This window comes from Amphibalanus amphitrite, unplaced genomic scaffold, assembly GCF_019059575.1.
Source record: "Amphibalanus amphitrite isolate SeventyFive unplaced genomic scaffold, NRLGWU_Aamphi_draft 000984F_arrow, whole genome shotgun sequence".
NCBI classification, from domain to species: Eukaryota; Metazoa; Arthropoda; class Thecostraca; order Balanomorpha; family Balanidae; genus Amphibalanus; species Amphibalanus amphitrite.
Genome location: NW_024882478.1, coordinates 66,954 through 94,164, shown reverse-complemented (window position 1 = coordinate 94,164; position 27,211 = coordinate 66,954). Strand labels below are relative to the sequence as shown.

General features: G+C 51.0%; 1 protein-coding gene across 1 annotated transcript; it reads left to right on the top strand.

Annotated features, from left to right (window-relative positions):
* The first annotated feature begins 96 nt into the window (after positions 1-96).
* On the top strand, positions 97-27,133 carry LOC122368871 (cysteine and glycine-rich protein 1-like). Its single transcript, XM_043343177.1, has 6 exons — positions 97-205; positions 23,714-23,820; positions 24,530-24,687; positions 25,649-25,778; positions 26,115-26,252; positions 26,524-27,133. Exons 2-6 carry the CDS (start codon positions 23,724-23,726, stop codon positions 26,601-26,603), a joined length of 603 nt encoding a protein of 200 aa, XP_043199112.1. The 5' UTR covers positions 97-205; positions 23,714-23,723; the 3' UTR covers positions 26,604-27,133.
* Positions 27,134-27,211: the final 78 nt, after the last annotated feature.

Sequence of the window (27,211 nt, the reverse complement as noted above, 5' to 3'; positions counted from 1 at the left end):
TGCTGTTGCCTGTTTCTTGCCCACTGCGGTGGACAGTGCGCTGGAGCGTGATTTGAAGACCTCTGGTTTGGAGACCCCCACCAGCTGACTGCCGCCAGCGGCGGTAGCGGCGCGGCTGCGGCGCGCGCGCTCGCCAGTCGGCTGGTCGATTGCCGTGAGGGTGGTGTGTGATCCTGCTGCATTGCTCACGTATAACCTTCTCCAGGTGAGTTTTACTACATCTGGCATTTAGCTGGACCTCCGCTGCATGCCAGACTGCTGTCAGATCACCCATCGCGTGGTTCGACAGCGCTTCCGCGTTTGTAGTTTCGATTGTTTTGAGGCACCGCGTGTCCCAAGTGGGCGGGTGTTTGGTTTGAATAAGGGCGGTAAAATTTGAAAGTGCTCGCCGGTAGTCAGGTGTGCTTCCGTGAGGAAATGGTAGGCTGTCAATCGTTTGATTTGTCAGCTGAGATACTGCTAAAAAAGTTTTTGTTTATACATAGTTGGGTTGGCTCTTCATCTTCTTCCCTCCGGTAATTAGGTGGGGTGGCCATCGCTGGATCTCGGTCCATATTCCTTCAGGCGGTGTGCCGTGGGCGGGACGCATTTGGAGACTGAACGGTCTGTCAGGACTGTGGCGTGAATTTATTGTAATAGGCCAGCTAGAGACTGGTAGTGGCTGGACTATTTCGATGGATCACTGGTAGTGGCCCGTCTGGGTCAAACGGCCCAAAAGACAACACTGAATGAAAGGCCGGACGACGGTGAAAACAGGGCGCCTGGGGCGATTTGATCAAGTTTCGTGAAATTCACACGTGACGTTTGGCATGTAGAAGTGCCCACGGAGGGGGAGAAGTTCCAAATGTCACGTGACTAATATGCCCTCCGGCGCCCTGTTTTCACCGGCGTCCGAAAGGCCCTGTCCACTCCGGGTCATGGACGGTGGACAGGACCGCTCGGCTCGTGTCAGTGACCAATTTGGGATGGGACTCGTTTGTCCTGCTCATGTATAGGTATACCTCTACCTACATACTGACTGATGAGACTGAACCGTCATGTCAGTAACTGGGTTGCCTGGTTCATGACTCTGGTGATGACTGGGCTGGACTGGGGGACGCAGTCTGATTCGGGTAGTTACTGAGTGTACTACCTCCTGGACAACTGAACAGTGGACGGTCCGGGTCGCAACAGTGCCACACGTGCTGTGTTTGACCGATGGCTACACCGCCACAGTGCAGCCACTCCCGTCCGCCAACCGGTTTACGGTTTCTATTTCGATATCGGCATGAGTCATAAGCACCAGTTTTTAATGCACACCTGCAGTTGATTGCCATAGGATACAGGGCATGGCCTTATGTGACAATGCATTCGTGTATTACTAATGGGACTGAACTATCCTCTTTCGATAAGCGAATTTCAATTGAAGCCCTGAATAGAAGCTCACAGGTCTAAATCTTTTTAACACCATGCAAAACCTTCCTGTTTTGCAAAACTTTCTGTTGATGGCTCGCGTTGGATTTTGGATGGTTGAAGCTAATTTCAAGGTTTCCGCTTGCTTCACACTTTGGATTTTTTGTTAGTTTCTCAAAGCCAAGTGATACCGTTCAGCTACAAATAACTGCATATAAGTCTCTGCCTTTGCTAATGATGACTCACTTGATACGACTAATGTCACTGTCTGAAGGATCTTCTAAAAATCGAGCTTAGGTAAAAATAAAGCTAAGACCACTGCATAGCAGCCATGCAGAGCACTCGGCGCCCGTTTTATGCCAAATCCGCGTAACGTGCTAAAGCCAGTTCACAGCGTTCCTGGCATTCCTTCTGCCGTTGCGGGTTGCACCTTACGAATTCTTTGCATAGGGACACGCACGGCCTGTCCCGTCCGCCAGGGCGGCTTTGTAGATCGGGTGCAGGCGCAGACCTCACGTGTAGAGCTCCACGGCTTATGGACGTGGCGTGGACGAGAGTGGACTGGACGTGGACGTGATTCGAGCGTGGCCGTGGACGTGGACGAGCTGTGCTATAGGCAGACTACCGGATCAGCTCGGCTTTTGATATATGACGGCAGACCTGTAATTCTCTGTCTCATAATTAGTTTCAAAATTGATTGAACTCTCGAGCCCGTTTAACCCTATTAGTGGCAGGCTCCTGGCTACCCCTGGGGCATTCCACGATAGATCGTACCACTTTTTTCCAATTTGACACCCTCATCTCTCGGAATTTGACGATAATTGGTCTCAGGGGTAATCAGGGGCTCTGAATCCACCTGTAACAATTTCAGGCTTATCAGATAAGTATTTTTTGAGTTATGGTGTATAACATTTTTTGGATCTTGCTTTGCAGCGCTAAGTTTGGCGGGCTGTAACTCTAAGACGGATTATTCAAATGCCAAATGTTATATAATATTGAACTTGCAATGAAACAGAGATTAATATGTATTTTTGAAATTTCGAAAAATACGCTATTTTTGATATATGACATATCAAGTTTTATTTCATTTGTATTTTTTGGACTTTGGGACCAAATTTTTTTGAATTTTTATTTCTTTAAAAAAATATTTGGCTCATTGTTAAGAAGTATGCAAAAAGATAGGAAGGTGTTCTTTCTATAAATGTATTTATTTTACGTCACGATAACGGTTTCAAATAGTGATTTCGGGAGGGGAGCATACAAATGGCGTGGTAAAGCTGCCTAGTGACATCACGGGTTACTCAGGTTACTGAAATTTCAATTCAAGTCTGAGTCATCTGAAAAAAGTGAAAAGAGGGTTCATTCAACCCTCTTTCCTATAAGCGCGAGGGTGAAAAAGGCTGTTTGGTTCTGACATTGTTTTGGACGCCAATGACCATAGCTGTCCGAGATGAAAGTTACAGGACGCATACATGGTGTCCTCCAGAGGTCTCACAACTTGTATATCTGGAAATTTTTCAAGGTTACATGAAGTCAGGTCGGTCACGTGACATCACTGTTATAAATCAATGGGGAAATATAAAAACTGTTATTTTGGCGTTGAGAATGATCTAAAACTGTCCCACGTACATGGTATCGTGATTTCATGCACTCCTTGCAAAGTCCAATGCTTTACTTTTGCATTGTTAACCTTGCGTGACGTCATTTATGACGTCACTAGGGTCGTACGAGTTTTTCGTCAATAACTCCCGATCAAATGGAGCTAGAGAGTCGGGAAAGCCACCAATGGACTCGGGAAGACCTTCCGAATCGAATGATATGCCATATGATACCCTTCGCCCAGCTTCGTGACCTGAGGGGCTCTGACCTGACCTTGACCGGAGGTCAACTACTTAAGTTGACCTCACCCTAGCAAAAAGTATACCATTCGATGCACCTGAGCTAGGCGAACACAATGATGCCAAAATTGCGGCTCTGCGGCCATTTTTTGCGAAGTTATTTACTAAAAACCGAACCCGTAACTTCAGTCACGTAACCTGACCTCAGACGCTACCGGTTAACCTGAGACCTTAAAATCGGGTACCAATCGCTGCGACTTGTAACGGCACACACGCTCGTTTTTTCCGCGAGGCTCTAGCTCTATTAGAAGCGAAACGGCGTGCTGGGGTCGTATCAACCCCTCCGAAACCCATTTTGTTTGCGGGAAAATGAGGAACTTTTAGAAAGAACACCCTTCTAATTTTTTGCATGTCGATTTGCAATGACATGAAGATTATTTTGAAAAAATAAAAATGTGAAAAATTTTGGTCCCAAAAGTCATTGGAGGCAAATGAAAAAAGATTAAGGTTTTTGCTCAACAATGAAATTTTTTCTTTGGAATTTTTAAATAGTAATATTAATTTTTGATTCATCGCCAGCTTAGTGTTGTTTACTTTTTGTTGGTTGCTTAACCTGTTCTTGAGTTATAGGCCATCAAACTCACCGTTACATACCGAAGTTAAAAAAATGTAATGCAATATAACTAAAAAAGTTTTGATATGAGAAGTCTGATATTTTGCCAGGCGTCTTTGGGGCCTATGATTACCCCTAGGACCGATTTTCATTAAAATCTGAGAGATGAGGGTGACGGGCCTGGTATGATCTATCGTGGAATGCCCCCCTATTAGTGGCAGGGGGGGGGGCTGTTTACGACCCCCCTTGATATCTCGAGATCTAACGGGCCGATTTTCAAAATTCAAACGGCATTCGATTTCGCTCAACGTGATCTACATTTCTAAAAAATAAAAATTAAAAAATGTCAATAGGGGGGGGGGGGTAGAGGGGGGTAAAAACGGGCAAATTGCAGATACATTTTAGACTGTTTATCACGGCCAGGTTTCTGAACCAATCTTAACGCAACTTTTGCCGATCGATAGAGAATGAACCAGGAATTCACATGGATCCTAAAAATATGCATTTTCAAAAATCATAGGCGGATACAGATCATTGAGATTGGGGGTACACAAAAAGTATAGTAAATAGGAGGTTTTTGTTGGTACTGTTTCTAAAAAGGGTGGTAATGGTCTTGTTATGTTACAATTTTCTTATGAGAGAACGACTACAATTGTATTGGTCATGCATAGGCGGTGTCAGGGCACCTATGTTGGGAGGTAAAACATAACCCCCCTTTTTGGACGCCTGGATCCGCCTATTATAGCAAAAACGTGTCAAAAGAGGATGCACAATAACTGTATATGTTATCACATGATACCTTTCATTCACTGTTCGTAAAACTGGTGCAGCATCGTGATCTTCGCCCAAATGACTCGCTTCACGAATAGGACCCCCCAATTCCCAGTGCTCTGGAGCCGCCCCTGGTAAAGTTATGAACTTGAAATTTACAGGGAATGTGCCCAATTTAGTTTTAGGAAAAGTCAGAAAATTTCAGCATCGTAGCTTCAGCGGTTTCGGAGATATTCCCGAAAAACCTGAGGGGTGGATAAAAACAACCCCCCCCCCTGCCACTAATAGGGTTAAACGTTAACCGCCTTTGGAACATTTCTTCTAAAGCAGACGATGGTGATTTTAAAAGCAACACTTGTTTGTTAAAGCGTGGTAAAAGAAACGATTCAAATGGCGAAAAAAAATCAAAGATAGGACAGCGAACATGCCTACTTTCTAAAAATGGCGCCATTCGGCCCGGCTGTCGTTGGGCCGTTGGTGTGGAGCTGAGAACTGTTGGTCTGACTCCGGCGTGACTCCGGCAGCGATGCCAGGTGCGGGGCCGTCCCGGGCGCCCCGGCTCCCACGGACTGGGACTCGGCCGCGGCCCGTGCGACTAGGCTGCTGTCGCGGCTCCACTGGGTCGGCAATTCGTCCACTGCAGCGCTGTGTCCCGCCCCATGGCCGCTCCAGAGGCCGTCAGAGGTGACTGTGCGACCACCAGGCCCCGTACAGAGCACCGCTACTCGGGTAGCCACCAGTAGCGGCCTGTCCGCGGTCGGTCAGCTTCTGAACGGGTCAGGGGTCAGCTGCACTAACTGGTGCGCATCCGGGTCGTCCATGGCGCGGGAAGCACCCGTGCAGCGGACGGTGCCGGTGGCCGAGCACACTGCAGACAGGGGCGAGTCGGATAGTTGACCCTGGCACAGTCACTGGGCGGTGGGCACTCCTGTGAGGAACAACTGCAAAGCGGGGCAGATATGCAATCTGGAAATATAACAATGGAACCTAACTATGCTATTCCATTATCGTATTTTATTGCCTTGCGAGCCCAACATGTATCAAATCTCATGAGAACTTGGGATGCAGTATGTTCTAGCATCCTTTGTCTTTTCTAACGGAGGGACAATAGAAATCGCTCAGACCATCTGCGCTTACACTAAAATTACAAGGGCTAGGTAGGTATACGTGGGGCTGTATCATGTATGTGCATTTTATTGCACAGTGTGCGCCGTGCGCTTTGCGGCTTATTTCCTGGCTGCTGGACATCGGCTAGTCATTGTCATAGCTTACTGCGAACGGCCTTACCATTGTCCTTTAGAACAACCGAACAAGCCACATGGAAAGGGAAGCAGAAATCAGTGCACGCTGCTACTCTAACTAGTTTTCCTTGTAAGTACTGCCGGCCGGGGTTGGTCGACATTTTGCCACGGCCGGCGCCACTGCTGCGCTCGCTGCAGCCGTGCATTTCCGAGGCAGCTGCAGCCAGCAGGAGAGACTCGCACGGCCGTGTGGGCGGGGGCGGCTGATGGTGGGCGGACCCCACTGGGCGCCGCTCGCCCTGGTGATGTGACCGGGGCCGCCCATCCCGCTGTGCAAACGGAGGGCGCGGCGGCGGGCGATGTCTTGTGCTGTCTTATGTCCAGACAACTCCTGGAGTTCCGTGGTGTCGCTCAGGATATGAGCGATCGGAAAACGAATGGTCTCCGATCTGCCCCTGAGAATGAAGCTTCCACTTCTGACTCTTGTCTTGTCATCTGCCCAGCACACACTCGCCACTCGGGAAGTGGTTTGTGTTGGCCGACGCTGTTTTTCCGATATTCTTTGTCACTTGCCCGCCGCTTATAGCAGCTTCGTGCCTCGGCGTTTTTCAGAGAGCTGCCATCGGCAAGTCACTCAAGAAGATGCTTATCATCATAATTAGACACGCACCAGCTCTGACAAAAGTAGCAGTCGCCACAGAGGACTGCGCAAGTCAAACAATGACCGACCGTATGCAAATGACGGCCTGCGGGGCTGAACTGCCGGTGGTAAGCTGGCGCCTTAGGGTGGTGACTCGAGCGCCGCCTTTGGCTAGCAAGACTGATGACATTGTTTGCGGACAGTAACAGCAGCTATTATTGAGATGATTGCAGAGCCAATGGCATAGTCCTCGACTTACAACAGTGGAAAATCGATCGTGAGACTGAGGTGTAGAGGTAGCTATAGCAGCAACCGAACCGTCTTTGTCTTTGCACCTGTGCTGTGTGACACAGGAGCATCTGCAACGGCAATGAAAGAGGTGGTCGCACCGCTTTTGATAAGAGGTGGCTGCAGCAATGCATGTTTTACTACCTAGAGCGGCGACTTTGAGACAGGGCCGTTGTAGCGCATTTGAGACTGAGCCCGTTGCAGCAGCTGTCCCACAGAACGAACCACCTCGGCTCTGAGCTGAGCGTTGGAGCGCTGCGGCGGGCGTGCGGCGACTTTGAGACAGGCCGTTGTAGCGCATTTGAGACAGAGCCCGTTGCAGCAGCTGTCCCACAGAACGAGCCACCTCACCGGGCTCTGAGCTGAGTGTTGGAGCCCTGCGGCGGACGACATGCACGACTGGGCGCCGCGGATTGTTTATGGCTCATCAGAGCGGCTCGCCGAGCGGCAGGAGGCGCCGATGGCCGCTGCCCGGCTCTGCAGCCGTCTCAGGCGCCGACTCACGGTACACATGTACGACAGGGGGTTCGCTGCAAGCCGCGGCACGGATGAGGCGCCGACGACGCGTGTGGCCCGATGTCGACAGTCGGAGCCGACTAATTACCGCGTGTCTCCGCGCTGTTTACAGCCTGTCTCACTAACGGACATGCCGTGCGGCCGGATCGCCACGCTGCAGCGTCCTGTGTTTGGGGTGTGGTCGCCCTGCTCGGCTGACCCACGGTTTGTTGCCTGTGTTCCATCAGCGACAGACCCTTCTGAGATTTAGTCACTCGACGTGCAGCGCCATCACATGTTTTGGGTCAAAGCTGTTTGGGCGGTCCTCGTCGAATCCTCGAAGTCATCGCCTTAAGATATTCTTTGCAACATGACAACTTGCTTCACCATATTGCTCCAGTCCTATCTTCACCGCTTAATCTCCATTTACGGTCCGTTCTCAATTGATAAAGCACCGGATCGATTCCAAGAGATTGTATTCCTTCTCATGTCCTTCTCAGCCCCTTTCCTGGTATGGTTGGCACTTGGCAGTGCTGCAGTCGGCCTCAACCTCACAGGGTCGCCCAGAGCAGCCGTGACCTCCACCTGGAGCCCAGAGCCCATAGAGCGGAGAGACGCGCAGGTGCGCGGTCACGCGACCTCGCCGCGGGTCTGCAACAGAGTTTCGCTAGAGACAGAGTGAGAGGTTTGAAAGGGTGGGAGGGGCGACAATAACGTTGGACCCATTGAATAGCCGGGCAGGTGACAAACACTAAGATGAAGAGAGTAATTGTCGGTGGCATTACAAACACGTGGGGTAGGTCGTGCTGCTAAGCGACCCTGCTGAATGGCATGGTAATGGCATGCGTGACAGATGAAATCGCGATGGAAGCAGGTGTCCTTGTTGAGTCACGCGACTTGTCGCCATCCAGCTTACAATTTGCATTTGTCGGGCATGTCACTTTCCTCTGCCTGTCCCGTTTGCAGCCCTCGAGTTGAGTCGGAACGACGTTTCGTGTGGCATTGTGGACGCATGTGGCGTGTGGCATTGTGGATATCATTAGCTTACAGTGTTGTGGTCTGTGGACACGCACTGTATGATATTGTTGACCGGTGTGTTGTGTGGAGCTGCGGACGGACGCGCGACACGCGTCCCCGCGCCACGCGTGCCGGACCTCCTGTTTGTGTGTGGATCAGCGAGGGGGCGTGTGGGTGTCAGGGGGCGCGGTGACACGTCTGAATGGAGCCTGCCGTATCGGTGTCACAAGGACTCGAGAGCCGCACTTAATCGGCCTCGCGTCACTGGCGGGCTTCGCGCCAAATACGGCGGTGGCGCGCCACTGCTCGTGCCGGCGGCGGTGGCGCGCCACGATACGGTCACCGTCGGTGCAGTGTGCACCAGCGCGCCTTAGTATTCATGGTCGGCCTGCAGGGCGGTGACGTCAGTCCATCCGGGTCACTCGGCAGGTCGGTGAAGGTCACCGGTCATGTCCCGAGGAGTGATAAGACACCTCTCTTCCTGTCAGAAACACGAGACGTATTGAGTTGAATATCGCAGCTGATTGTTTAATGAATTACGTCTTTCAAACCAGAAAGCGTCATCAAGCTAATGCCCCCAACAATCTGACATACCGGTGAATGCGTATCGGTGTTCATCGGTGTCACCGACTATCGTAAGCCAATTATAGCCACTAAACCTCAGTGCGATAAGAGCTTACAGTGACAGCTCCGATGGCGTCTGTCCTTCAGCTACCTGCGAGTCGCATGTACTGTGAGCGAGCCGTGACTGCGTTCAGCTCGAGCTAACGGCAGTGGCACGCGCGCGGTGCGGTCCACTCGGTAAAAACACGGACGGGGATTGCGCTGTGGGCGTGGGGTGGGGGCGGGGCAGGTCACGCCTCACGGCACACAGACGAAAAACTACCCAGATCCTGCAGGGTCCGTTACTTGAGAAACTAATGGAGAAGAACGCGTGGATGGTTGACACGGTGAGCCATTGGTCAATAAAGCGAAACATTGACTTCTTTGCGCCACACTTGATGTCAATTTTTCCTCGGATGGCTTAGTATTTGGGCGATTGAAAAGTTCACTCTTTCAATCGCTTTCGGCTTTGTTTCGGCTAGAAATGGTTGACAAGCATACATTCGGTATAAGCTATGAAAGGCTGCGAGGAATATTCATTGGACTGCCTTAATTTGGCGAGTTCTGCAGATGTTTAGCTACTGTTTTGTTGGCTGGGTTTTGCCAGAACCATACGCATACGGGCTGCGTTGAGGTGCAACAGCTTGTGTTTTATCTAGTGCAGGTGCACCGTGCACCTTACTGTAGGCCCACCCTCCCAGGGAGCCCTGTTTGGTCCGACGGCTCACTGCAGACAGGCGCCACCAGAGATAGCTCGATGCACCGGCCTGCCGCCCGTCATATCGCGTGCTGTACCGCCGTGGCACGGCCGTCTCTCCCCGTCTCCGAAGCGTGTCCGTCTCTCCGCTTTGTCTCTCCTGGCTGGGGAGAGGTTCAGGGATCGGCCCGTCGTCTGGCAGCCCTGTCGCTCCCGGTCGTGACACGCTCCCGCTGCCTGGCGTTCCGTGAGCGAGCCGAAGATTGTCGAGCTGCCGGTTTACCCAGTTTGGCCTGAGTGGAGCAACACAAACCAGACGACCGACGGATTTGAAACCAGGAAGCCTGGCGACAGTGAAAGGACGCCAGTTTTCCTCGTAAAACAGCCATTGCATGCACGCTGTAGAGCCTATTAGTAGATTCTCTAAATGTTGTGTATAAATGGTTACTGAATGCCGTTCTCGGGGACATTGGTTCTAGACATATTTTCATCATTTCGTCTCATATTCGGGAATTCCATCGCTGAATTGTGCACGATCTTCGGCTTTCACCTCTCGTCTCTCGGACATGTTTCTCTTCCCTTTACCTTGTTCGCCTCCTCTACCCACGGTGCCCTGACCTCTGAGCGAAACATGCAGTGCCCGTGTGCAGCGATCCGATGGCTATTCTTGGCTCTCTTCTGTTCCACTTCCGACACACAAATCCTTCTCATCGCATAGTTCAGCCTGCAATGCGCACCATGCATCTGCAATCCAAAGCCATAAGTAAGTCACATTTCCGTGATAATTCGCATTCCACATTCCTCAGACACAACCCTATCCGCAGTCGCCAGTCCCCATGAATCCTAACATATCTACCATCCGTCAAATGTTCATATCAGCTGCTTTCTCTCTTCCTCTTTTCACGGTTTGTCATCTCTCCTGCTCCGCTCCCTTCCCGTTCCCTGCCGGCTGTGACCGCGGTAAGTACGCAGCAGCCCGCGGCCGGCGCCCGCTCCCATTGATCCACCGTCACCGCCTCAGCCTACAGCTGCGGACGGAGGGACGGACCAGGTCAGACCCAGCGCGGACGGCGGAGACGGCGTGGTGAGAGCGAGAGTGGCGGACGGACCACCGGCCCTCTGTTCTGCGGCTCCTGAGAAATGTAGGGCGATCGCACGCAGCCGTGGTGAATGACGTGGGGACCAAATATACGCATGCTGTAGGCACTGCGTTATATAGGGGCTTCCTTTCCGCCTACAGAGATCCTAAAAGTTGTAGCGTAAAAGCAAATATAACGATCCACTTTCTATACACAAAATTACCCACTAGAATCAGAGTCTGATCTATGATTTTATATGATTTGTGGTAAAAGGTAACACTATTCAGTAGGTATTGCTATTTTTGATAGTTTTGGACTCGCATCGTTTCGTCGAAAATATTCAATTCACTAAGAACGCATGCACCGTTCAGCTTTCCGTCGATACCTGTTGCGTTTAGATGAAGGTGATCTGATTTATTTTAGTCCTGCACACAGAGCCGCCTGTTTGCCGCGGGGCTCGAAGCGTGCCTGTCGCTCCCATTGTCCGGGTATGTTGTTTCTCCATACAAGGTGACCGGCTAACCTAGTCATACCAGGACCGCCGCGGTCGGTGCCGTGCCTGTGGGCTGTTCCGGATGCTGTGTAACACCTCTGTTTGTCCCGCGGGGCGCGGGCAGTCCCATGGCTTCATCGCGGAGCGGCCTCGCCCCAAACGCACACACCCGCATCCGTCCATGACTCGGGCTTCTCCTCGGTCAAACCGCGGCTCGGGAGGTTCCGACAACTGCCGGCGGCGAGCGATGGTAGCGCGGCGGCCTTGGACGACCTCCACCGACCGCGGCGGCCCCGTTTGGAGAGGAGCCGCGCGCTCCACCGCAGATGCGGGTTCCCGCGCGTCGTGATCGGGCTTACAGTGGTTTCTTGGGCTCTTCGGGTCACGGTGTGTTCGCCTGAGCGGGGCAGATGGCTGCGAATTGATGAGCAAGGTTTCGGGAAGCACCGTAGCATAAATTAGGGCAAGGCATAGGCCGTGGCCGCACCTGAGACCTGCCTCGCGATGACGCGATGTGGTGAGGTGCGGTCACATCCGTGGCCTTCCGATAAGTCGTGACCCCGGTGACCTCTCGTCATTCAGCGGTGGCGAGGTGAAGGGACCGGCTGGGGTGAGTGTTGGCCTGGCGCTGGCAAGGTGAAGGTAGTTGGGAGAAGCTCGACCGTTCAGAGTCGATAATGGCTCCATTCATACGTCATTCAAACACCGGCCTTGCCGAGTCGTTCGCACGACGATGCTATTTGTGTGCTCGCACCTTGGAAGCCCTCAAAGTGAATGGGCCTCAGATCAGTCTTATCAGTTATCACCTCAGTTATTGTAATTTCTGTTTGAAGTTACCGTCAGACATGTATGTCAACATGTTACCGTCAAGTTACCGTCAGAACAGAAGTTACCGTCAGTTAACAGAAGTTACCGTCAGACATGTACCGTCAACATGTATTATGTTTACATGTATTTGGCAAAAACCCTAATGGCTTACATCCGCACTAGGCATGAATGAGAAATAACCCTCTCATCCATGATGTAGGTCACTTGAGATTTCAATCGCATTATTTGCATGCGGTGAAATGAGGCATCGACTCCATTCCCAGCCTTCGGACACCGGGTCCGTCCTTGAGAGTGTGCCACGTGGACTGATGTCACCACCCCTCCCCCTCCCATTCCCTCCCCTCCCATTCCCACTCCTCCCTCCTCTGGTGATATCATCAGGAAAGTAGCATCACCGATGAGTGATTCACAGCGTCAATGTTTTCTCGGCGCACTGCTGGCCTCCATCTGTTCTTGCCGTTGTGTGTCGCGGGGTGGGAAGGAAGGGGATGAGGTCGGGGTTCCCAAGGTTTGGATCGTCCCGAGACCCAGGCCGCACTTGTAATATCGGCACTAGTTGTGTGTCAGTCGGTGCAACAGTTTGTTTATCTGACACTCAGCCAGTGTAACGTGCCACATCGACACGCGTGGCAAATGTTGAAGTGATACTGAGAAGCAATTGCACTCGTCCAACCCGTGACCAAAGTGTTACTGTGATAGGATTGCGCTCAAGTGTGTGTATATCCCAAGTCTCAACCTCTTGACACTGATATACACATCTTATCCTGTCCAAAGGCTTGGAGGTACTCGACTGTGGTAGCTCCTTCCTGCTTATCGCGGTTGGGTCCCTCGGCTATCTACTATCGTATCTTCAAGACTTTTTATATCGATGAGACGCGGTTGTAGCTCATATATCAGAGTTTCCACTAAAGTTAGCAATGCTTGGGCCTGGATCCATGGTGTTCACTGTTCACATGTGTTCCCCCTGACCTTGAGGACCATGTGTCTCCGATTCTACAATCACCATGTGTCTTCACTCTTCACTTCACTGGGAGCGCGTCTCCCCTTTCGAAATCCGAGTGGCCACGTGGGCGGCAGGTGTGGAATGACGTGGTTGGACTGGAAGGGGTTGTGGTGAGGTGACATTAGGGGGTCACGGTCCATGATTTCGTAGAGCCCCAGCTGCACAGTCGCAAATCTATTGAAGATGAAGTGCGGAAACGCTGTATAACGGCAGTCCATAGGTATTCTCAAGACTTTGCATATCACTAGTAACGCTATGGAATTGGACATTGCATTGCCTTAGACGCATTTCCTAGTGAATAGCACCTCATGCAGTTCGCAGGAATGACTTTAGCATCTATTCGCATTTCTCCTTACAATTGCATGCATGCATGCATAACGTTTGCATAACACATCACCGACTCGTGTCGAACATTCTGTTACACGAGCGACATCAGTCGGCGTCAGAGTTTCATGGCGTCATATATCGACGGAATGATCCTACAACCTCTCATATTTCCATCAAATGTCATACCAGGTCACCTCCTGAAGCTGAATAGCATTGCCGCTCTGGTTTCGAATTTATCGAAGAGAAAATGGCGATTCATTGGAGTTGTGGTGAAAGATAACGGTGGACCATTATCATTCACACACATCTGCTATCTGTGCAAACCAATAGCAAACGCGGCTATATCTACGCGATGTGCCCGCTTACAAAACCTAATGGCACGAGGCATCCCGTTTATAAACACTGACCGAGCGTGGCTTGCTTGTTTGCAAAACGATTGTTTGCGGTAGACCTAATAGTCGTGTCACCTATTGACAAACACTTTGCCCTGCTAGTTAGCCTGCAAGCTGCTCTGTCGCCGACCTGTCGCCGAGCTCTACAGCAAGCGTCCGTCCGATAACCCGGAGTGTATAGAGTGGAGCAGCCCTGTGTGGCCCGGCAAACAGAGACTGTGTTCACTGTTCAGTCCACAGCGAACGTCGGGCTCAGTTCCCGGAGTTTGTCGGTGACCCGCGTCACGGTTCTTACTCCCGGGCTGACCGTCACGGTTTGTGCTGTCGGGGCTGACCGTCACGGTTGAATATAGAGGGCTGCACATAGGTCATCGGGTTAGGACTGGCTGGCCGGTAGTGGCAAGTCTCTGTCCGTCCGTCTGTGTGTTTGTCCAGGTGTATGCCTGTATTTGTTGGTGCTTAGGTGTATGAGCGGAAATGGCAGGTTCCGGTAACTTATTGGCCACCTTCTACCGCATGTAAGAACCTCAATAGATGCATATTTATATTGTACCTAAATACCTCCGGCGGCATACATGCCTATGTCCCTAATGGGCTTTTCTGAGAAACAATGGACAGGTGGCTGTCTTGAGCTAACCACAACCGTAAACCTACAGCACTTAGCTTAATACTTTGATAAGCGGTTGAACCATAAATACATACGAGGGGGTATCGAAAAGTTCTGATCATCACCACGAATGAGATATGATAGAAATTTGATTTTTTTTACATGATGTTCATTACTCCTTCACAAGTCACCACACACGACCGCAAACTTATTGCATCGTTTCTTGACCTGCCTCAGGCGGTCATTGTAGGACCTTCGCACTGTCCCGTAAATCACTGCTCCATCTCATCAATGACGTCATTTCTGTCCTTAAATCACCGGCCATACTGTGGATTCTTCATCTCCCGTAACAATCAGGAGTCAGTTAATACCCGGTCAGGTGAATTTCTTAGATGCGGTAGGATTTTATGTCCACATCATGTTCTTTCTTCAATCGCAGCTCAGGACGAATGGGCGGGAGCGCTGTCGGTACGGATAAAACATCTTTCTTGGGCTTTTTTTGCGGCGATTCTGCTTGAGGCCATCTCGCAACTTCTTCAAAAGTGTGCAGTGGTGCTTGCTTATCATTATCCGACCATCATCAAGACAGTCGGTAATGACTATCCTACGCCAGATCCAGAACACTGATAGCATTGACCTTCCATATCGGCTTCTGCATCTTCGCCTTTTCAGAAGGACTGATGTGCCGTGCTTAAGCTTCTTGATCATCTTTTTGTCTCTGGATCATGCACATAGATCCAGCATTCGTCGCAAGTCATCAAATTATCGAAGATGTCTTCAATTTCCTAAAAAAGGCCTAGTTTTGATTTCGAAGGGCCAAGACGCATTTTTCTCTTGAACAAAGTAGACACACGAACTTCTAAGCGGGCTGACTCCTTTATCGTCTGTAGTTCTTCGCTGATAATATTTTCAGGCACTGCCAGCATTGAGACCTTTCTGTTGCACAATCATCTGAAAGGTCACACGACGATCTGTAAGGATGAGGTCCTCCACTTCCTTCACAGTCACCACCTTGTCAGTCACTTGTAGCCACTCACTTCTTGACTCCCCTGCAAGGGCCATGCAACCAAGTTGAAAATTATTTTTTTCATTTTCGGTAAGTGCATGAGATGGGCTTTCCTCGCCACAAACTGATTTCACGTTCTTGATGTATTTTCTCAGTGTGATACCGTTTCAAATGCATTAGTTGGATGACGGTTCGGTCCTCAATGGTCCCAATACTCATCCTTTTTACTTCTAAGTCTCTCCTGCATAAGATAAAACCACTTCTCAGGATTCTCTTTGCGGGAACATTGTTCTTAAGAACCAAATATAATACCAACCAAAAATCATCAAAATCGGTCTACATTTTCTATGTGATGATCAGAACTTTCCGATACCCCCTCGTACATTGTAACAGATGCAGAATGTGGTGTCTGCAGTAATATGGATTCTTCCGCCTATATTCATATGCCGTGAACAAGTTCTCAAATTACTTCTGTGCTAACAGCGGATGAGATCGTCAGGTAGGACGTCCGCTCGTGCGGAGCTTCACCATCAAATCACCACGACCCTTCCCGTCGCGTGGAAACACCGCCACTTCTGTGAATTGTGTGACACCTCCACGAGCGCTTCTCTCGTGTAGTAACACCCATACATGGCACGAGCGCTTCTGCTTTGTGTGACACGTACACGACCCAGCCTCTCGTGTTAGGACACCATCCTGCCGCCACGGACGCTCCTCTCTCCTGCAGAACTGGTGGACAGCGCGTCGTAAATGTCTGCACTGCGCCATTATCCGACGCATGCAAAGCCGCCGTTGTGGAACGATCCAAGCGGGGTGTGGCAGGGTCTGGCTGTGGAAACTGGGGCTGGCCGGTGTGGGATAGACTAGACTGGGATAGACTAGTTATAAGGCGACCTCGAAAGGGGGACAATGGAATTAGCACGCAGGGAGAGGGCTCGATGGAGGACTGGATCTGTGTGGCTTCGGTGTTTAGGGCAGAAGTCAGGGTGCAATACAGGAGTCTGGGACCTTGCGTTAGCAGCATGTGTCCGTCAGACGGTCGAGTGACACTCCAGTGCTTGAACGGCTCATACGGTGCTTTCCCACGTTGTATAGTCCGTGTGCCATCTTATGATTCAGAACTTACGCGGTCGGTGTCGACTAATTTGACATTCCAGTACATTGTATTGACATTCCTTCTGCAAATGCGTTCAATGTTATTTTCCTTTGCGGCTTGCAATGCAGGTCTGTCTCTCCTTGTTCCATGCATCGCCACGCGGCAATATGCCCCAGCTCTGCAATATAGGTACACGACCCGAACCACTGTCCAGGCGTCGTACTCGTGCAGCGCTGGCTCACTGGTGTGCTACCGACGTGTCACGACCGAGGCGCGGTACTGCACGACAAGGTCACTGCAGTTTTTTCCTCTACGACAGATCGGTGCATCACCATTTACTTAGCTGCCCATTTATGTGCAGATTTGGCTGCCCCGCCGGCTGCACAGTTGCGTGATCGGTAATGGATTGCGGTGCTAATACGGTTGGAGGATGGTATCGAACGGTGACCAGAATGCCGAACGGTGGCGAAATACAGCATGATTCATTCGAAAGTGGTTGTTGAAAATATCTGCACGTGACCTCTGTATATTGATTCGGTAGGTAAATATTTATGGTATAACATGTTATGGGTCATGTAAGTACATCTTTGTAGCCCTCGATCAGTCATCTTGGCTGCTATAGATAGTAGATACAAATATGTTAAGTAAAATTCCTATATGTCCCCCGCTCCGTTTTGACCCAGTTCGACCTGCTCCCACTGGCGGCAGGCACGAATGCATTGCACGAATCACGATCAAGTAGGGTTCACTGCAACGAAGCCCATCTATCTGCTGACGCCTTGCCATCTGATATGATTGCGGTGGAAGCTGGGGTTCAAGTCCCAACGAGGTTCATCCGCTGGAATCAACGCCACTTTGTTTTAGATAGCTTTCCGATGACCGATGTGCGGGGCAGATGGTTGAGTTGGTATTGGCGTAGCGACACTTACTTAGAAATGACAGGAGGAGAGGGGAAGGACTATAGGTGATATGCATTATTGGGCGCCTATCGCCTACCAAACGATGACAGAAATGTTGAATGCATAATGAATCATCATATATGATGCATTGTGAATATGAAAACTGTCTCTGCAAGCTAGTTTCTCCAGCCCTGCCATTTCTCCTCTCCACCCACTCGTCCACTTCGTTTCTGTGCCGTCCCCTCGGAACTGGGGTCTCGTTATCACTCGAGTGGGACCCTTTTCCGTCCCTCTTTATCTCCGGATCGTGTCGTGTCTGTATGTCTGTCTCCTCTCTCTTTCTCTCTCTCTCTCTCTCTCTCTCTCTCTCTCTCTCTCTCTCTCTCTCTCTCTCTCTCTCTCTCTCTCTCTCTCTTCCCCTCTCTCTCTCTCCCACTCTCCTCTCTTTCTCCTTTCTCTCTTTCTCTCTCTCCCTCCCTCCCTCCCTCCCTCCCTCCCTCCCTCCCTCCCTCCCTCCCTCCCTCCCTCCCTCCTCCTCCTCCTCCTCCTCCTCCTCCTCCTCCTCCTCCTCCTCCTCCTCCTCCTCCTCCTCCTCCTCCTCCTCCTCCTCCTCCTCTCTCTCTCTCTCTCTCTCTCTCTCTCTCTCTCTCTCTCTCTCTCTCTCCAGTCCACCCCTTCCTCTCCCGTTCCCCTCCACCCAGTCCTGTCGCCCACATTCCGTCATGCCGGTATTGGGTGACGACGGAAGGCAAACCGACACCGAACCGGTCACATACACAGCTAGGCGAGGTCCGATTTCCGGGCCGGTGGGCTACAAGCTCGGTGTCAGCAGCCAGAGCAGCAATGACCGGAGAGGGGAATTGCTGCGGATTAACTGGAAAGTGGCGAGTGAGAACTAGTACAGTGACTGACTAACAGACGAACTGACTGGGTAGTTATTGATGATTAATGATATGGTATTGGAGGAGTACGGTGGACTGGCCTGTCGCGCGGTACTGCAAGCAGAAGTCGGGTGGGGGAGTGCCCGACAAAGACAGGGCTGGGTAATATTTGCGGGTTTAGGCTAACTTCCCGAGCGCCTGAAAGGGAATTGGTCGGTGCAAAGGAGGTTGGCAGTGGCGGATCCAGGGGAGGGCAAAATGGGCATTTGCCCTCCCCAAAGCTAAATCATGTGGGCAAGACTGTCCTTTTGCCCCTCCCAAAGCATATAGAGATGATAAAATTGAATACGGTGTCGAGGACTATCTGGACGAAAAGCAGGACTTTCGGTGACGGCCATTCCGAAGTAAGGAGCTGGACGCTCGCTGCTGATGATTTATGCCAGAATGCTGTTAATAGATCGAACTCCCTGAACTGATTGCATGTAGATAGTGTGGCGTTGTAAAGTCGTTTGGTCATCTCGGTGCTCAAGGGCAGCGGAAATCCGGATAGAGGGTGCAGGGGTTCAGCTCCAGACCCATGGAAAACATTGGAGTGCAAACATAGCTTTTTGCACCCTCCAAAAGCCGTATAAGAGGCCTGTCACACCACCAAATACATTTAATCCTAAAAACCAGTGATCGGGAAACGAACGATCATGTGGGATCACCGATCATCAGACGTCCAGTTGTTGGTCAGGAGCGCCCTATGCTGGTCTTTGGGGCCCTCACCGGCTAGGAGTGTCCTGAACCGCGTTTGGTGCCCCATGACGGCATCTGAGGACCCCACGTAGACTCCAGGGGTTACGCTGCCTCTGAGGGCCCCCACGGCGGTCTCTGAGGGCCCTCGTGACACGGTCCTAGATCCATCTCAGGTCTGAGTGCCCATCGGGCTTTAGACGGCCCACGACGGCCTCTGAGGGCCCCAAAACAACCAGGCTGCAGGGGCTATGCTGGCATCTGAGGAACCTGTGACGGTCTCTTGATGCCCCTAACGATGGACTCTGATGTCCTTACCACAGCCTCTGAGGGCCTTGCAAAGATACCTGAGGGCCCAGGGCCTATGAAGACCGTCATGATGGCCAAGGATCTTCATGATGACCTCTGATGGTCCTCTTGAAGGCTTCTAAGGGCCCTCACAACGATTTCCACAGTGATTCCACCCGAGACGTTCACTGAGTGCCCTCACGACGATCTCTAGGACCCAATGCAAGCTTCAAATGCCCACGCTGGCGTCTGAGGGCCCCACGACGGCCTCTGATCTGGCCTCAACGCAGGCAGACTGCAGGGGTCATGCTGACCTCTGAGAGTCCTGTAACGAAGGCTCCAAGGGCCCACGCTGGCCTATGAAGAACCCTACGACGGCCTCTGGAGGGCCTTAACGCAGGCAGGGGACACGCTGGCCTCGGGGCCCCGCGAAGATTTCAGATTCAGAGGCCCTTCACAACGACCTTTGAGGGCCTTACAAAGGTCTCTGAGAGCTTACGCAGGCTCGTGGGATTCCACACTGATTGTCAGGTCCCATGTAGGCTTGTTGAGACACTGTATCCGCTCCTGGTGCCCCTTCGCCGGCCTCTGAGAGTCTCAACACCGGAACTTCTTGGCCCTACACCGGCTTTTAGGACCATTACATCGATCTTGGTACCCACGACCCATCAAATATGTGTCCAAGCGGCTTCTAAGAATCCCCATGCATGTTCCACGGACATGAAGCCGAATTTTTGGGCTCACACGGGAGCTCTTGGGACCCCATGAACGCTCCAGGGACCTACCTGCCTCCAAGAGCCTCACACTAGGGTGACCGGTTTTGCAAAAAGTTTCGAAAAGTTTTGCTCCCCAGGTCTAATCTAACGTATTTGGGGGTGCTGATCACGAATCCGGCGGAAAAAATATAAAATTCGAATTTTTTTTGACCGCCCCGGCTCTTTGATTATTTCCGGTTTTCTCAATTTTTGCATGTTTTTGAATAATATGATGAATCTAATGAAAAAATATTAAAAATGTATCGCTAAATGCATGTACCAGTCGATTCGGCACACAGCGGCGTCGAAATCGGCACGCCGCCTGCTTCACCGGCCTCTCAGGAAAGCATAAGGCTCGGAAGGTTTGCGTTAGTTACCCGATTCTCTCCATAGATGGCGCTGGCGTAACCGCCCGCCGGCCGGTCGTTGCCGTGCCGTTCACAGCCCCGGCGGTCACTTGCGACCGTCGTGGTCGTTATGCTACGTCTATCAAAGCACGACAGAAATGTTCACTTCATTTTTATGTTACTTCAGACATATTTTAGACCTAATGTTGAATTGGATAAATGACTATCGTGAATTGGCGAAATGGTGGAGTGCGCTCGGGAGCCATTTACAATAGCGAGGAACGTAGGTGGATTGATCTGAGTAACATATGACTCTGCGTTCACTGTTGATATGAAGTTTATTCACACTATGTAGTATGTAGTCGGGTGACATGAGAACAAAGTGACTAACATACCTTGTGTACGACACATGGATGAAGCTAATGCTACTTTTTCATTTTGTTTCGGTAGGCCCGTTTGTTCAGAGCGTAGCCGTCCTGTCGGTCTGCGCCTGTTACAGCTGTGACTGATTCGGTGGTCAGCTTTACAGCCCTTTCGGTGGATTGGGTATGGCTGGGGACCCCCGTTTTGGAGTCTGTAGAAAGTCGCGCAACTCATCTTCGCTCATGTGTCGTACACAAGGGGGCTCAATGTCTCGGCCCTCGTCAACCGCTCGCTGCACGTTAACCAGTTCCATATAGTTGTTCGCTTGAACGTTAATTTCCGGCAGCCGGAAGTGCCGAATGGGCTGCTGCTGTGGCGGTGGGGTGGCAGCTTTGGCGGCGGTCGTGGCGGCGGTGCCGGCGGTGGTGGTGGTGGTGGTGGTGGTGATGGCCGCCGCCGTTTCAGACGCCGCTGCTGCTGTTGTGGCGGCGGCGGCGGCGGCGGTGGCGGTGGTGGTGGTGGCGATGGCCGCCGCCTCTGTCGCCGCTGCTTCTGCTGTGGCGGGGGCGGGAACGGCGGCTGCTCCTGTCGCTGCCTTTTTTGACGAATGCTCTGGATTATTAATCCAGAGCATTCGTTTTGGATTATTAATTCGTTTTGCATTCGTTTTGGAGCATTCGTTCCAGAGCATTCGTTTTGGATTATTAATCCAAAGCATTCGTCAAAAAAGGCAGCGACAGGAGCAGCCGCCGTTCCCGCCCCCGCCACAGCAGAAGCAGCGGCGACAGAGGCGGCGGCCATCGCCACCACCACCACCGCCACCGCCGCCGCCGCCGCCGCCACAACAGCAGCAGCGGCGTCTGAAACGGCGGCGGCCATCACCACCACCACCACCACCACCGCCGCCGGCACCGCCGCCACGACCGCCGCCAAAGCTGCCACCCCCACCGCCACAGCAGCAGCCCATTCGGCACTTCCGGCTGCCGGAAATTAACGTTCAAGCGAACAACTATATGGAACTGGTTAACGTGCAGCGAGCGGTTGACGAGGGCCGAGACATTGAGCCCCCTTGTGTACGACACATGAGCGAGGATGAGTTGCGCGACTTTCTACAGACTCCAAAACGGGGGTCCCCAGCCATACCCAATCCACCGAAAGGGCTGTAAAGCTGACCACCGAATCAGTCACAGCTGTAACAGGCGCAGACCGACAGGACGGCTACGCTCTGAACAAACGGGCCTACCGAAACAAAATGAAAAAGTAGCATTAGCTTCATCCATGTGTCGTACACAAGGTATGTTAGTCACTTTGTTCTCATGTCACCCGACTACATACTACATAGTGTGAATAAACTTCATATCAACAGTGAACGCAGAGTCATATGTTACTCAGATCAATCCACCTACGTTCCTCGCTATTGTAAATGGCTCCCGAGCGCACTCCACCATTTCGCCAATTCACGATAGTCATTTATCCAATTCAACATTAGGTCTAAAATATGTCTGAAGTAACATAAAAATGAAGTGAACATTTCTGTCGTGCTTTGATAGACGTAGCATAACGACCACGACGGTCGCAAGTGACCGCCGGGGCTGTGAACGGCACGGCAACGACCGGCCGGCGGGCGGCTACGCCAGCGCCATCTATGGAGAGAATCGGGTAACTAACGCAAACCTTCCGAGCCTTATGCTTTCCTGAGAGGCCGGTGAAGCAGGCGGCGTGCCGATTTCGACGCCGCTGTGTGCCGAATCGACTGGTACATGCATTTAGCGATACATTTTTAATATTTTTTCATTAGATTCATCATATTATTCAAAAACATGCAAAAATTGAGAAAACCGGAAATAATCAAAGAGCCGGGGCGGTCAAAAAAAATTCGAATTTTATATTTTTTCCGCCGGATTCGTGATCAGCACCCCCAAATACGTTAGATTAGACCTGGGGAGCAAAACTTTTCGAAACTTTTTGCAAAACCGGTCACCCTAGCCTCACACATACTTTTGGGGCCCTAACGCTTGCCCCTGAAGGCCTCACTCAGACTCCTACCCTTTCCTCCACACCGGTTCTTTAGGCTAAACATCAGCTCCTTTGGCCTCTATCTCGGTTTTTGAGGGCCTCCATACAGGCTTTTTGGGTCCGATGCCGGTCTTTGAGAACTTTCCAGACTCTCGAGCCTACGCTGCTTTCTGAAACCCTTCAGCACCTTCTGAGGAACCGACCCTGGTCGGGGACTCATTCAATCTGAGAAGTCGTGAAGGCTTCTGGAGGAGCCTCCATTGAGTCATTCAGTTTCCAGAGGTTTTTTTAACGGTCTTGTAAGAGCGGACCCGTAGGGCTCTCAAAGGTCCACTGCGGATCCAGAAAAGTGGTTTGAGGCTTGCGGGTGGTGGTTAGCATAAGAAAAATCACCCAGTAAAAAAACTTGTTGCATTTCACTTATTTAGGTATGCTGTGATTTTGTTAGGTTCACTGAAATATGCAAACATTTTGGATAACTTCCTGTATGGATTGTTTCCTTAGCTTTAGGTTTTCATAAATCGATGATCGGCAGCTTAAAAAGTAAAGGGGCCCAAAACCTTCAGTGGGGCCCCTTGAGAAAATTTTGCATCCCCATCCAAAATTTATTTTACATTCCTCCCAGTGCGGGGGCGGATAGGGGTCGTCGGATAGGTCGGAAACTTTTGCCCTCCCCAAACGGATCGGCTGGATCCGCCCCTGGAGGTTGGCGATGTACGAATAGATACAAATCAGTCAAACAACGGTCGGCCGTATCTGGTCGCTGGCTGTAGTGCAAAGCGGTATATTTTTCCTTATTTTTGTACAAACGTCCTCTTTTGAGAGGCTTCACATGTTGTAAATGATGTCTTAATATCTGGGGTGTGAGGAACATAGGTATAACAGCAAATCCGTCATCAGAGGTCCACCTCGGCCATGTCCAAATTGTCCATTTCTCACTTCGCAGCTATCCCTGCGCCCCTGCAACCGGGTGCTGCTCACTCAGTGTGTCTGTCTGTTTCAGTCGAGTCACAATGCCGGGCGTCTGCCCCCGCTGCAACAAAAATGTCTACTTCGCCGAAGAGAAGAAGGCACTGGGAAAGTGCTGGCACAAAATGTGCTTCAAATGCGGTGAGCAAGGGGAAGGGGAGCTGTTGGTCAGGGTAAGGGGTGCTCTTGGTTAGGGCGATCCAAGAAGGAGGGAGTGAAGAAACAGGAACAGTGCGTTGTGAGTGAAAGGATAGTGAATCGCTGCTTTTGAAAATGTTGCCCCGTGTGACATGAAAGGTGAAGTGTGTGTCCCTTTTTAGGTATTAAATTCAGGGCTGGAATAAACCTCAGGAGATGTAGATTCGACACCAGAGGCCAACTTAGGTCACTGATCTGACCTGACCTGCCTTCACCGTGAAATCTCTCGAATTTACCTAATACCGGCGGCGCTGGCTGAGATTACGCATATGTCGGTGCATTGGCCCAGAGACGGAGTCGGAGTCAGAGATCAGGAGCGTGGAGTCGGAGTCGGAGTCTGAGGAAGACGAGTTGGAGTTGGAGTTGGAGTTGGAGTTGAAGTCGGAACGATACTACCACGATTCTGAAATGCTGGTGTGCAAATGGAATGCTGTCATTTTCTAAATATATTTCAAATGCAATAACGGTTGCCAAATTACGAGGGATTGTGCAGTTAATTGTGTTTAAATTGTTCATGTTTACCCGTTCATTGCATTGCGTTATTACAAAAATTATATCCATGTTATTACCGTACGACATGTAAAGTAAACCGTGTATTCGTTTATCACCGTTCCAAACATGCTAAAAAGTCACGACTTCTCTCCCGCTCCAGCGTCGTGCAACAAGCTGATGGACTCGACGAACGTCACGCAGAGGGAGGAGGAGCTGTTCTGTAAGACGTGCTACGGCCGCAACTTCGGCCCCAAGGGCTACGGCTTCGGCGGCGGCTCGGCCGGCGTGCTCAGCATGGACGACGGCACAAAGTACAAGGTCAGACCGTGTGAATAAAATAGTTTTTATCTGCTGATGCTTTAATGTTGATCGTGAGCTTACTGATTTACAGAATTCTGCGATAGGTGAGGAACCTTACAGAGGTGACGTTGCTAAATATTTGCCAACGGGGGCAGCCAAAAGCTTTTGTAATGTAAACTATATAAAATGTGTAGTTTATCTGGCGACAAATAACTTCCTAGTTTCTGGTATGTGCCGTGGTAGCCGATGGTGTACCGTGTGAACGACTATTTCAGCACCTGTATTCTATCCCCATTTTATCTATCATTTGTCAGTGTTGTTTCCATTCATATTTCATTTCCAATTCATGCTGCTCTTCTCTCCACGTCTGTGTTTTCTGCCGTCCCTGCTCTATTCCGGAAGGGGCGGACGGGTAAGGAAAGGCTCTCGAGTGTTGGCATGGCGGGCATGTGAATGACCATTCGGAGAACCCGGACTGAGGGGAGGTCCTAACCAAAGTAGCGTTTGTGTACTTGTTTATTGCCGCCATAAATGTATAAACAGCCTTCACGGCTAGTGTTTATCGCTAGAACGTGCCAAAAGTAGTACGCCGAAGCTGACAATGCCTTGTTAAAACAATAATTCGTTTCCTTTTTGAATGGACATGGCTTTGTTCATGAGTTCATAGGCAACAACTGTTATGAAACAAATGTAAGTATATTCATAGAAGCCTTATCGCTACTGCCGCTGTATTTCGACGAGTTTCAAGAGGTACACTGTGCCCTGACGCCCGAGACTATCTCGCGCCGAACCCCATCTCCTTACCTTCGTATCCGAACCGTCTCTTGACTGAGTCGCTTTCCTCTGACTGTGCCCTCTACTCCGTTTTAGAGCGACCCTCCCACCTCTAACGTGCCCCAGACTGTGTCACTGACCCTGATTGTACCCCTGTCTCCTAACAGTGTCCCTGTCTTTGACTGTGCCCTCTGCTCGGTTCCAGAGCGGCCCTCCCACCTCTAACGTGCCCCAGACGGCGCAGGCCTACGTGGCACCAAAGGCGGGCGGTGTGGTACGGCCGGTCGGCGGGCCCCGACCCCGCTTCGGCGGCTCAGACATCTGCAATAGATGCGGTAAGGGTTCGTCTGTTTGTTAGATTGGTAACAAACAGTGTTTGGTAACAGACTGGTCACATGGGTCTCTTCGGTCCATTTTGTGATAGATCTTTCATGGGCCTGGATTTTTCGTATTGTGCAATGTGCAATGCGCGTGCGTACCCTTTTACCAGGCTCCGGATAATCAGTAAATAATGGTGTCTGAAAATAATGTTTTTAAAGAAGCATCAGTTGAGAAATGTTTGCCTTGATGAGCTTTTATAGTTTGAGCAATATCAGTACAATTATTTCCAGTTACTCATCACTCATCTGGTCACCACCCCCACTGACTGTGGATTCCCCTCTCCTTCTCAGGGAAGCCGGTGTACATTGCCGAAAAGATGATTGGCGGTGGTGGCATCTACCACAAGACGTGCTTCTCATGTAACGGCTGCAACAAGCGACTGGAGAGCACCAATGTCACAGAGCACGAGGGCCAGATCTACTGTAGGCGTAAGTACGGACGGCGATGCGACGGCAGGGACTCGATGCTCATAGATGTCATGCGAGACATTTCCGTTAGGCGTGGGCTTGCCAGGGCTTGCCAGGTTTGGGACGTTATTTGTCGCATTTTCTTATTTTTCTAGCTGGTATAAGAACGGATGTGACTGGCCTCAGTACGCCTGAATCAATGACCAGGTTTGACTTAGATGCGTTATTCTTCTGTTACATTCTGTTCCTTGGTGTCAGTCATTCTGTTTTAATGACGTTTTCCTGTTTTCAGCGTGCTACGGTCGGAACTTTGGTCCGAAAGGCTACGGGTACGGCATTGGAGCGGGCACGCTGCAAACCGAGGCCCAATAAACCTGTGCGATTGTGGCGTCACCTCTTCCCATGTGAACAGACTAGTGCGCGATGCTGCGGGCAGGTGGCAGCAGTGTTTGGTATGATCGTTTCGGCTAATCTGCGCCCGCCAACGACACATTCCTTCTGCGGTGCAGGCCACAGTGTTTCCGCCCGCGAGCGCTCGTGGCGAGTGGTAGAGCTGAGATGAAACAATGTTCGTCGATAAATCTTAAACGATGATCGCTCTTTGACGGTTATGTAGTTCTACGGGTTTCAAGATGGCTAACAATCGCTGACTTGGGCCGCGCGGCTGCCATTTAGAAATGACTTAGAGCGCTTGTGTATTTTTGTAGTTTTCTTCCCAAACGCTGCATCCTGTGAGCTACACGGACCAATGTTCTGAGTGTAGTTTCTGGCCCTGCCAGCGTCTCGACAGCGAGGCGCTTCACCGGCGTTGGTACGCCCGGTACTTGTACAATGCTGTGTTTGTGTATTTACGATAGTGACTCGCGATTGTAGCACGATTCCAAATACATGTACTTATAGTCTGCAGGGCTTTGATGTGGTGGTAATACAACGTCAAGACCGCTACTTTTGACGAGCAAGAAACGTAAAAGTAGGCAAGC